Genomic DNA, 12,940 nt, shown 5'->3' on the forward strand with positions numbered 1-12,940 from the left:
TGAAAACAATATGTATAGAAAGATAATGAAAATATCTTAAATAAAATATATTTAATAATATGATTATTAAATAGATAAATGTAAAAATATGAAGGATTATAACACAGAATCATATAATATAGACAGAATATAATCATGTCCTCATAACATTTGTAGACTCAAAAGCAGAAGTTAAAGGGTCTTAAAATGGGATTTTAAACTGCCAACAATGGAAAAAACATTTACAGACTGGTTTATAGAAACAGGCAGGAAACATGGAGGCGGGGGGGGGAGGAGGAGGAGGGGGGGGTGACTTGTTGCGTCATTGTCTTTAAATTTACGATTCTCTGTTTTTCGGGTCTCTTCGCTCTCTGCAGGGGACGGAAGTGCAAACCGATCTTCGTGCAGATCGCGCGTCAGGTTGTGAAGCTGAATGCTTCTGACCTTCGACTGCCCTCGAGGGCCTGGAAGGTCAAACTGGTGGGAGAGGGAGCCGACGACGCAGGGGGCGTCTTTGATGATACCATCACAGAGATGTGTCAGGTACGGACGGATCTGTCATGCACACAACGTGCACATGTTCATGTCAGAATTATTCTAAATAAACCAGGAGTTTACTGGTTGTCCTGTGATACAGTGATATAATTTCTTTATTTTCCTGGAAATGTGTTTATAGGAGTTGGAGACGGGAGTGGTTGACCTGCTCATCCCCTCCCCCAACGCCACAGCAGAGGTCGGCTACAACAGAGACAGGTGAGGAAAACGTCGACCCGTCGGCATCGACTCTGACTGTCCACCTTAAATTTCCTTCTGCTCTGAGAGATTTAGGATCAATTGTAGGTACAAGAAGAGACGTTGAAATCAGTATCAATATATTCTCCCGTCTATAACGGCCGATACTGAATAACATTTATTTAAGAACAAGTGTGTGAGCACAAGTTAAACTTATCAGACACGATATTTGACATAAAACCAAAGATACTGTTGTTCTGTTATTAATGTCACAGTTATAAAGAGTCTCAAACAGAACTGAACTCCCAGAAATGACAGATCCACAATCTGTCAAATATCATCAGTAAAATGACACTGGATCAATATGATGTTCCTTTTACAATATGACATCGATCGATACTGATAATACGGCAGATTGAATCTATAGAAGTGTTTGTATTCCCCAAACAGACGACACTTGATGTTCTTTGCCTTCGTCTTTATTCATCTTTCCTCAACTAGATGTTTTTTCATTTCTTTAGACCTTTTCTCTGTATTTGTTTAATGTTTCTTATTTTATTTTAAATTAATTACATTTTTTCACACCCTGCGTTGAAGCTCTACATCATCAACCTTCTTGTATCTTTTGCAGTCGCCTCTTCTATCTTGGTAACATTGTTAAGTTCGGCTTTGCTCGTTTTGCAGAACTCTTAGAGAATCACAGTGAAACACAAACAGTCAAATGAAGCAGCTGCAGATGTAACTTCATCCCCTGTTGTTTAAAATAAACTGTAGAAAACAAGAACAAAACTTCTTCTTCTTATAAAGTTGAACATGCTTGAATATCTTTGCTGAATCTTCATCATCTTTTGGAAGTGATTACTCATCAGTCTCAGCTTGTGATGCTGGATGACAAAGTTAATTCAGCAGCGAGTGAGCTTCCAAAAGCAGCAGTAAAACAAAATTATAACATCTGAAAAAACTTCTTCATGTACTCGAGCAGAAAAATCCAAGTTTCCAAAATGTCCATTGATGTGCTCATTTCATCTGTGAAATATGAACCCTGTCATACCTGCCTCCAGCTCCGTCATCCGCCAGATCTGCTGCTCAGTCACGCTGCTCATTGGCTAACCTGACATGACGAGCGTAATCTTAAACTCATCATCTAAACCAGTTTAAATCAGTTCAATATCTCCGTCTCCTTTAATCTTTCTAGGTTTCTCTTCAACCCGTCTGCGTGTCTGGACGAGCACATGCTCCAGTTTAAGTTTCTGGGCATCCTGATGGGCGTGGCCATCCGTACCAAGAAACCCCTGGACCTGCACCTGGCGCCGCTGGTGTGGAAACAGCTGTGCTGCATCCCCCTGCTGCTGGAGGACCTGGAGGAAGTCGACCTCCTTTATGTGCAGACGCTCAAAAGCATTCTTCACATTGAAGACAGCGGCATCACCGAGGATAATTTCCATGAGGTGAGAAAACCGATGAAGATGTTAATGTGGATCATGTCTGCAGTTTTGTGTTGTTATGAGTTTGTTTTATGGAAGGCATCAGAGTGGATAAAATCCCCAATCACAATATATATAATTACATATTTTAATAACAGTATATATTGTGATTAAAGACGCAACATTAGTCGATCAAAAGAAAATAAATCTAATCACTGAAATCATTTTCAAGCTGTTAGATGGTTCCAGTCTCTTAAATTTGGTAATTAGTTGCTTTGGTCTTCTGTGATATTAAATTGTTGTTGTTTGTTCACGTTGTGCTGCAGGAAACTGTGACGAGCGTTTCTCATGACTTTTTAGACCAAACGATGAATCAATGAATCAAGAAAATATTCTGCAGATGAATCGATAATGAAACTAATTGTTAGTTGTGATGTAGTACAGCTGGAAATATTTTCTCATGATATTTTTATATTAATATTGATATATATCATAATTTGAATTAAGTCACTATTTCTGTTGAGCTTATAATTCGCCAGTAGTAGATCAATAACCTGAAAAATGATCAATAACTGTGTGAGCTACAAACAGAAAATCTATGTAAATAAATCAATTATACAAAAATTAACAATAATCTTCAATCTTGCGTATAAATCCATTAATGTTAAATGTTTAGAACGAGGCTCAGATCTCGTCAGCTGTGTTCATCGACCGTTCAGATCATCTGAGAGTTGAAATAAGCAGCATGTTGACGCTGGAAACAGCTGATCATGTTGTTGTTTGTTGTCTTTCTCTTGAACGCTTTGCTGTTATTCCAGCGGATGGGTCTAATTGCTGGTGTCAGACTGTAAGCGGTTGCTCTCTGTTTGCTTTATTTGATGTTTCAGGTGATAAACTTGTACTTCCTGTCTTTGATGTCGCAGGTTTTCCTTTATGAATATATGAAGTATAAACATTTCATTATCAGTCTGTGTTGTTTGTGACTTTATATGGTTTAACGGTTTGAGTGTCTCTCAACTACTTTGAGACCAAAAAGGTGCTTTAAGTTGTCAAAGCGTCGCCTCTTTTTACCTTGTTTATCCACAACAGCTCCTCTCAAGTAACTAAGTAACTGTAACTCGTCTCCTCACATCTACGTGTGGTTAGAAACCTGGATGTGTCTATTTTGTGAAGTGAGCTTTACGTTCCTAAAGAACCTTCATGTAAGAGTTTCTGTGATGTGACTGGTTGTTAGTTTAGTTGTTAGATGAGTGTTTATCTGGTTTCTATCTCTCAGTCTTATGATTTATTATTGAGAAACTGTTTATTGGCTTAAAAAACGATGGAAATGTCTGTTTGTTGTACTTATTCCACTAAATTGAAAACCTGATTGAACAAAGTGCTTCATACTATTGATGATGTTAAAACAGACGCCTCAGTATAAACTGAACACATTTATTTAGTCTCATGTCTACACGTCGTCACTCTGTCTGACAGGAGGAAGGTAGACTGATGAATCAGGAAGAAGAAGATGAAGTAAATCTGGGTGGGATAAAGTGTCTGTAATACTGGTCATTTGATTGTAACAGTTACAAATATCTTGCTGCCACATATTAGAAATCTGTTATAAAGACATTTACAGAACAGAGAAACATCACAGCCAGCGGCCTGAGTTTGCACACAGACTGGATTTACGGTGGTGAATGTTAATTTGTCCTTGGACGCATCAAGTTGGAAACTTTTTATTGCTTATAAAAGTTGAATAAGTGCCAGTCCTCCTCCTGAGGGCTGAGCAGTAAATACCGGTTACACACAGCCGCCACTTCTCCGTATCCTCCCTGCTGCTGATCACAGCTACATTACATACACTGTATTTAGGATTAACCTCAGGCTCCAACAGCACAATAAAGAAGTTGGCTGGCTGTCGGCTCACCGGCCACAGACCAGCCCTGTAACCGCCGCCGTCCGTTAGCGAGCGAGTGAGTGAGTGAGTGAGAGATGGAGTTACACCATTGGTCGGCAGGCCAAACGTTGGAGTTTCCTCATTGGTCGTTGCTCTTTCAAAATGCGAGATGATGGAAGCGGCGGACAGCAGCGATACAGAGCGACTGTGTTTCTGTGAAGCTCTCCGGTGTTAAATGCAGAGAAGTCGGTTAAACTCCAGTTTAAACAGACGCGTAGCGGCGTCTCTGCGTCTCCTCGTCGACCGTCCAGTGTGATGGACTCGCCGGCTGACAGCAGCTGACAGGAGAGACGCTCCGCAGCGCGTTTGGATTTTTATGACTGAACTAATACCAGGATGCGAGCTCTTTATTTCTCTGACATTTTCACATCACAAATGATGAACAGCAGCATTTAAACACGTCATGTAGCTGTTATATCAGTTTAGCGAGGGGCGGCTGCTCTGCAGGTGCGCTTGATTCGACTAACTGTAGTAAACCAGGCAGAGATAAACCTCCTGAATCTGCATCCAAAATGCTGTCAAAACTTTTAATTTACAATTTCATAGAGGCAGGAGGGAGAGTTAAAGCACCCAAATAACCATCAATCTGTCAAAACACTCAATACAGAGTGAAAAACGAGAGACATCTGCAGAGCGAAACAGATGTAAGAGCGGGAGGAGTTAACAGATAATCAGAATATAATTAGAATTAAATCAAACATCCCAAGATATGAGTGGAAAATCTTGGTCTTAGAACTGCATTTATTGACTCAAACGTAGTTTAATCACGTCATGTGATGCTACTCCAGCTCACTTTAACAACAGATATCACTGGGACCACTACAGAAAACAACAGATGAGCATCAAATATCCAGGAATTCACATCATAGACACGACCGCTGACGTATACGAGGTTTTGACCCGGTCTTGTTTTGACAGAGGGGCAGCGTGTTTTTTACGTCTCCTCGCCATGTGAACGCTTGATTCATCAGAATCACATGCGTGCACAGCTATAAACGTAATAAGCAGTCAGTTCACAGCCTCATGAGCCTGTTTTCATTCCCATAACCAGACCTGACTGTCACAAAGCAAAACACACACTTCAAAATGATGTCACATACCATACGGCACCGCACCCAGTGACGGCCAGCAGCAGCCAGCAGTGAACACATGTGATTTACTGGCGGTTCAGCCTATTTACAGCTGACAGCGTTTAACATTAACGAACCAAACGTTTCTCTCAATCCAGACTTTAAACTGGCTGAGAAACACAGACAGATATCAGCAACAGTTCGGACGCTTTTTGATGTGCAGTGTGTAGAATTTAATGGCGTCTATCAGAACGGACCGTAGTGGAAACTCTCCGCTGCTGGTGAAGAAGGAAATAGAGACTTCTGCCGGCCGACAAGGTTTTATTTTCTTTGCAAAGAAAAGGTCGTTCAACATGCGACACCCCGAGCATGAGGAGAGCTAAACATTTATACCTGTTGAACGCCGCCCCCCCTCCTAAAGATGTGTTTTCACACCGTCTGGTCTGCTGTGGAGCCGACCCCCCGTAGGGCAGCGAGGGCCACTTCAGCATCATCGTTGCCCTCAAAGGACCAGATGTAACTTTTAAATGTAACTAAATGTAACGTAAAATAAATGTAACTACTCAATGTTAAATAACTCTGAATGTATTACTTATTCAAGTTACAAATATTATATATATATGTTTGCATAGGTGTAAAAAAATATGTTTGCTTGTTGCTTTGTAATTATAACATAAACCTTTTTAATTTGTCAGGTTATGAAACCCACATTACTCCATCAATCAACGATCAAACTATCCAAGAGAATAAAGACAAATAACATCAAACACAAGTTATTATTATTAATAACTTGTTGCTAATTATTATTATTATTATTAAATTCTGCTGCGATCACAGTTTGCCTTTTAGTTCTTGGACAATTTGTTGTTTTTCTTGAAGGCTGTTTTTTGGCATACTGAGCTCCGTGTTTGGTAGATTGTTCTCTTTGATCACAGACGCCTCATAACACAAAAGAAATACTGGTTTTTCTCCTCGGAGCACAAACATGTTTTCTCCTTCCCGTCTTTCTTCCGTCTGCATCAGTTTTTCTCTTTCTGGACATTTTGGGGTCATTATTTATATTTCTCAATTCCACTTGTTGGGAAAATCGCATAGATGTGGATATATCGCAGTCTACTGGTGGGATACCGTCACTTCGTGGGTAACGTAATCGGCATGCATCATGGGAAATATAGTTTTTGGTCAATGCCCGCTTTTAACAGACCTTTTTCTCTCGCCGGCCACATAAAATGACGTGGCGGGCCACATTTGTCCCGCGGGCCATGAGTTTGACACACATACCCTAGGGTGTGGTTCGCACCGGAGGCATCCTGCAGGTCTAGTGTACATTTGAAGAGGTCTAGACATCATAATTAAAAACACAAAAGAGAAGGTAGATAAAGAAATGAAATTACAATTACAGGACTCCACAGAAATGGAATATAATATTCATAAGTATGTTTTAATTAGTGTAGAATCGTGTCTTCGTTACCTTAGAATGAGCCCTTTATATCTACAGAGGGAGCGGGTCCTCTTCCACGGAGGCTGCCATGTTGCACCGCCATGTTTCTACAGTAGCTCAGAATGGCCTTTCACAGCCACCGTAGGTTCACCTACACGTTTGGAAGGGGAGCGGAGGGGTATTCAGTTGGCTGCAATCTGCAACCTCACCACTAGATGCCACTAAACTCTACAGACTGGTCCTTTAAGAACATGGTTACACAACGAAGGTGTCACGTCTCCCATTAATACAGAAATGGAGTTTTTGTACTGAAATTTACTGGAGCTTTGATGTGGTGGAAGCCCTGACTGAAACGATTAATCGACTATCAGAATAGTTGATTTTCTGGCGATGGACTAATCGATTAACGGCCTGATCGCTGCAGCTCTAAAGATCTTGTAGTTCTCCTTTAAGCCTTGTGAAAGCTTGATGTAAGTCCTGCTGGGGGGGCTGTGGTTTAGCTTTCAGACACCAGCACTCAGAGCTCAGCTGTGCCTCTCCTCTCTCCTCTGGTACACTCTGTTCTTCTCCCAGCTCCGATAAAAACCTCGCATCTGTGGCTCCAACCATTACTGACAAAACCGCCCCGACACAGACCACACACACCCCCCCTCCCCCCCTCCCTCCCACCCCGCACGAACCCCGCAGATAGGCTGGCTCGAGCAGCAGAAAGCTAACACATCCCGGAGCCCCTTCTTCTGTCCAAACAACCTCACACAACCCCTGCACTGTAAAGCCCCCGGCCTGCAGGAATGCCAGGGCCACTGTTGATGCAGCGTATCCTGCCTGGTGGAGACTTGGCGCCGCTCCCAGCCTTGTAGAGGAGAGAGAAGGGGGTTTGGAACCACAACACGGCCGCGGCCAGCTCTGTCAGCCAGGCCGAGGGAGGAGGAGAGGAGGAGGAGGAGGAGGAGGAGGAGGAGGAGGAGGAAGGGGCTGCATCTGCTGCTTTGGCATGAAAGGAGGGAGTGTGGGAGAGAGAAAGAATCTCCTTGTCTGCCTTTTCTGCTTCTCCGCTGGCGTTGGTTCGAATTCCGCCAGACGAGCCGTCAGATGTCTCACCGTGATATTACGATCTCGCGTCGCTCTCCGGGCCAGTGAATGAAAGAATAGATAAATTTCAGCTTTTGTAACCGATCAGTGGCGACGTGAATCACTCAAAGGAACGTTTTTATAGACGAGTTTTATGAAAACACATACATGAACGTTTTTCACTGTTTTCTGACATTTAATAGACTCGATGATTAATCGAAGAAAACCGACAGATAAATCAAAAATGAGAATATACAGATGTGCAGAAGCTTTAAAGCTGCACTTTTTCTCATTTTATAGTAACAATCAGTCAAAAGACTCATTTGTTTCTATGACACAAATGTTTTTATATTTTGATTATTTTGTCACTATTTAGAACATATCAGCACTAGAATAATGTCTTTAAATGTCGTATTTAAGGCTGCAACTAACGATTATTTTGATGATCAGTTTCTCAATCAATCATTTTGTGTATAAAATGTCTGAAGTAATGAAAATGTTTTTTTATCATTCCCCAGTGTGACGTCTTTAGCAGCTCAAAACCCCAAAATATTCAGTTCACCATCACGTATGACAAAGAAAAACATTAAATCTGCACAAAACTACGTAGAAATGAACAAAAACAGTGATTTTATTATCAGAATTGTTGCAGATTGATTGTATTAAATATTTCCACATGTTTAAATTGCTGTGTTAGTTGTTATTTTTTAATAGATCATATTTTCCATCAGTGGGAATCGTCCTCTAACAGCAGCACAGGTCCGTCTATCAGACACCTGTGTCTCAGTGTCGTATTGATTATCGGTCGTGTTTTTGTTTTTCAGATGATTCCTCTGGATTCGTTTGTCGGGCAGAGTGCAGACGGTAAGATGGTGCCCATCATCCCGGGAGGAAACAGCATCCCTCTCACCTTCTCCAACAGAAAGGAATACGTGGAAAGAGCGATCGAGTACAGGCTGCACGAGATAGATCGACAGGTAAGACTTCCTGTTTTATGTGAGTGACGCAGCGTTTTCAGTGTAGATTATTATTAAAGATCAGTGCAGATGCAGAAGTGATGATTTCACTGTTCTCATGTTACGAGGTCACTGAGTTCATCAGACTGGAGCAGAAGGTTTCAAAGTTCTGCTCTCCGGTTTCATTTATTCCTCTTGTTTAATAGGTTTCATTAGTTCAGTAGAAGGTCGCCAGTACATTTCATTTATACACATCTGGCTTAAAGGACGAGGCTGATGACTTTCTATATTTTTCTTATTGTCGTCAAAACCCATGAAAAGACCAAAGCCAACAATGTGTTAGTCCGTCTGTAAAACCTTTCTTCTCTGTCTGTGGCTCCAAACACAACAGATCTGACTGAAGACAAATCTTTAAAAAAACAGCTCACAAATATGTAGTTTAATTTTTTAAAAAGGGCTTCATTAATTTCCTAAAACAGCTGAATTCTGTAGATTTGGCAAACGTTACTCAAACAGGAGTAAAAAGTGCATTTTTTGGGGGACTATTTTCAGAGGCGGATTAATGATGAGTGATTAATCATTTGTCAAACAAAAATTCCAAAAATGTTCTTGTTTGTGCTCCAATAAGAGGATTTTCTGGGGTTTTTTCTGATTTATTTGCTTACAAACTGAATATCTTTGGGTTTTGACTTTTGATCAGACAAAACAAGACATTTGATGACGTCACCTCGGAGTGACGGACATTTCTAACATTTTATAGATCAAACAATGAACTGATTAATGGATAATGAAAATATAACGGTTAACTGCAGCCCTGCTCTAACTGGGTGTTTCTGGCTGCAGGACGGTGTGGGTGGGATTACATTTATATTTTGTCATTTGGCAGACGCTTTTATCCCATAAAGTCAAAAAAACTAAAGTAAAACAGACCACAGTGTGTGTGTTTGTGCAGCGGTGTGACTCATTAACGTGTTTTTAATAGTTTTTGGATAACAGACGTCTACAGCACAGACAATACTTGTTAGTAGATGAGTTCATTGTTGGTTTTTAGTCTCTTCATTGGATTTATAACGTAGACGATCACCAGACTTCACCTCTAGTGCTGCTCAGCCATGCAGATCGTTTTGGTTTTTATTTGTCTGAAGTTTCAGCCTTCATCTGAGAGTAGAAAGTAATTTTAATGAAAAGTGTTCATAGTGAGGTCTGTGGATTATCCAGTAACAGGAACACTGTATGAACTGGATTTATGAGCACGTTTATGCCATGAAATTCCTTTCACTCACATTATATTGGAGACAGATATCTCAAAGCTGTGAGAGGTAAAACAGAAACTATATATCTAGATTCTACTGTAGAGGTAAGCAAGAGTGAAGCGACTCTTTACTCAAACGCAGCGATGCTCCTCCTCTGTCAGGTGGCGGCGGTGCGTGAAGGCATGTCGTGGATCGTGCCGGTGCCGTTGCTGTCCCTGCTGACGGCCAAGCAGCTGGAGCAGATGGTGTGCGGCATGCCGGAGATCTGCTGCGACGTGCTGAAGAAGGTGGTGCGCTACCGAGAGGTGGACGAGCAGCACTCCCTGGTGCAGTGGTTCTGGCAGACTCTGGAGGAGTTCTCCAACGAGGAGCGAGTCCTCTTCATGCGCTTCGTCTCCGGACGCTCCAGGCTGCCCGCCAACACGGCCGACATCTCTCAGAGGTTTCAGATCATGAAGGTGGACAGGGTGAGTGAATCAGGATCATCTATGTGGGACTTCATCAACTTCTAGCTGAGATCTGGAAACGCTGCAAAGTCGTTATCGAGCAGTCAGACAATCAGGCAGCTTGTAAACAGATTAGAGCAACTTAACTGGAAGAGAAAACAGTCGAATAGTAAAATGATTTGTCCTCAACTGAAACATCTGTTGTTACAACTGAAAGAAACAATGTTCAAAGGTACAAAAATAAGACCCAAGTTGCAATAAAGTGGAGTTATCCTTTAAAGGGCTCGGTTCTGGTAGTTAGTTAGAATAAATAATGACGGAGAGAAATTTTATCAGGTGAAAAAATGTCATGAGTGACTCTGCAGCTCCGCTCGGCTTTACGGAGCTTTATAGTGTGTTTCAGCTCATTATTTAACTGTCTGGCTGCAACTTTACTGTTTTGGTTCACTCTCTAATAGCGTTGCTTTCAACCACAGAAGGCAGCTGTTTTCTGAGCAAAAGCTCTAAAAACTTTCAATTCGTTTTCACTCGTCACGAATTTATTTCCTCCACTGCAGAAAAACACGTTAGACGAGCCTCCAGAAACTCCTGCAGGTTCAACTGAACTAACTGACTAACAGACTCATTATAGACTCCTGGAGCAGGATGCTAATCGTTTTAGCATCTTTCATTCACTTACATGAAGCCGTTAGCATTGTCATTACTATGCTACACTTTTGGGCTACTTATCCACTCAGTGATTAATACAGATTTGGATGATGTAGCCAAGTCTGCTAGTTAGCTTAACACAGTAACTTTCAAACCATATCAGGCTAATTTGAATTTTCATTCTAGCGAAAAGCAAAGAAAAGTGCACTGCACTGTTTTCTCCTGCGGGAGATGAGAGTAAGTGTTGTTAAGTCAGCTTGACCAGATAGCCACGTCAATCATTTTTCTCCTAAATATGATTGGGCAGGTATTAATTACGTAATAAATTCCCTAGTTTAGCCCCGTCTAACTGCAACCCAGTAACAAGGGAAGAAACTTTCTAAAGAATTACATAGACTATGTCAAAGGCTGTTCTCATACTTTTTAAGTGTTTACTATATGCACATTACATCCCAAATTACATGATTAATAGCCAATCATGGATTTTCCTTTCCAGGGGCTTTAAGACTGCAAGAAACCCGCTAGCGTAGCAACATTAAGGCTACAAACAACCCATAATGCACCACTCTCCTTTGGAGCCGGTGTTACAGCGGTTACTCTCTCCGTTCAAAAAGGATCTCTGATCCTGTGAACAAAACCCCGACTTCTTCAAATGTTTTCAAGACAAAAACATCACCTGATATTTGGGTCAGTCTGGTGTTTTTCCAAGCAGAGCATTTTCATGTATTTAACCCTTTCATGCATCGTGGTCACTACAGTGGACAGCTGTTCAAAAGCCGTTTTCTTATATATGCACGAGTTTTAATGGTATAGTTGCACAACACAGTGGACTCGTGTGTGTCATCCCAGACACTGCTATCCATTGGCCAGCCTTTGTAAGTGCAACACAAATTTCTCAAAACCAAGATGGCCGACTGCCGGCCGGAAACACTCAGGAACATCTCGCCAATCCTTCTATAGTAATAGACCCTTGCAGGTACATAAAATTTTGTAACATCAAGTAACAACTAAGGAGTAATACAATTGTTAAAATTTGCAAGTATTGATTTTATGTTGGGAGAAAATGACGATTAATCATCCGTCTACTGAGTTGGACAAACTCCTTGAAAAAGTTCAATTTTTTTTTCATGCCTAAAGAGGAATAAAAACACTTCCTGACTGGTTATCATAATTCATGCATGAAAGAGTTAAAACACATCTGGAGGATCTTTATGTGACTTTCTGCGTTTTCTCTCCGCAGCCGTACGACAGCCTGCCGACCTCTCAGACCTGTTTCTTCCAGCTGCGTCTGCCTCCGTACTCCAGCCAGGCCGTCATGGCGGAGAGGCTGCGCTACGCCATCAACAACTGCCGCTCCATCGACATGGACAACTACATGCTCTCCCGTAACGTGGACAACGCCGAGGGCTCTGATACGGACTACTGACGCGGGCAGTTCCACACTCTGAATACATGACTGAGTCCCAGGAATGAGCGGGCACGGACTGTCTTATCACACACACACACACACAAACACACAAACCCAGAGATGCATCGCCATCACTGCACCAGTTGTAGGGAACTCCTGAGCAGATGGGCCACTTTTTACTTTAATTTTATGTACTTTAAAACAGCACAAAGTTTCATTTCTCCTTGTGGTTTATTAGCAGTTTTTAAATGACACGAAAATCCACACGAGAAGTGCATTTAGTGTTAATTTTTTTTCCATTACTCCACATCCCATTTTCAGGGTTTCTGCATGGAGGTATGTTTATTTGTTTGGACATGTGTATAGAATATTCAAGCAGGTGATGGAGGAAGAAAAAGGAATATTGTACATTGTGTAAAATGCTTCATTAGGAAAAATGTTTTGCATAATATCCATATTTATTGTTTTCATTGCCTATGCCGAGTTTCCCAAAGCATACAAAAAAAAACAAAAAACAACAATAAATGCTGCATAATTGATTTGTGGTTTGCTGTTTAAAACAAGACACAC

The 12,940-nt window shown here is 41.4% G+C and overlaps 1 protein-coding gene across 8 annotated transcripts in view; it reads left to right on the forward strand.

Annotated features, from left to right (window-relative positions):
• The window catches only part of herc1 (HECT and RLD domain containing E3 ubiquitin protein ligase family member 1), a 70,739-nt gene extending 57,830 nt beyond the window's left edge, over window positions 1-12,909 (forward strand). For all 8 annotated transcript variants that reach the window (XM_067602282.1, XM_067601869.1, XM_067601781.1 and 5 more), the window contains 6 exons: window positions 357-522; window positions 656-732; window positions 1,907-2,159; window positions 8,484-8,636; window positions 10,030-10,335; window positions 12,203-12,909. In XM_067602282.1, the coding sequence (XP_067458383.1) occupies window positions 357-522; window positions 656-732; window positions 1,907-2,159; window positions 8,484-8,636; window positions 10,030-10,335; window positions 12,203-12,388 (1,141 nt within the window). In that variant the 3' untranslated portion in view covers window positions 12,389-12,909. The remainder of the gene's footprint in view (window positions 1-356; window positions 523-655; window positions 733-1,906; window positions 2,160-8,483; window positions 8,637-10,029; window positions 10,336-12,202) is intronic.
• The last annotated feature ends 31 nt before the right edge of the window (window positions 12,910-12,940 follow it).

Source organism: Thunnus thynnus, chromosome 1 (assembly GCF_963924715.1).
Source record: "Thunnus thynnus chromosome 1, fThuThy2.1, whole genome shotgun sequence".
Classification (NCBI taxonomy): Eukaryota; Metazoa; Chordata; class Actinopteri; order Scombriformes; family Scombridae; genus Thunnus; species Thunnus thynnus.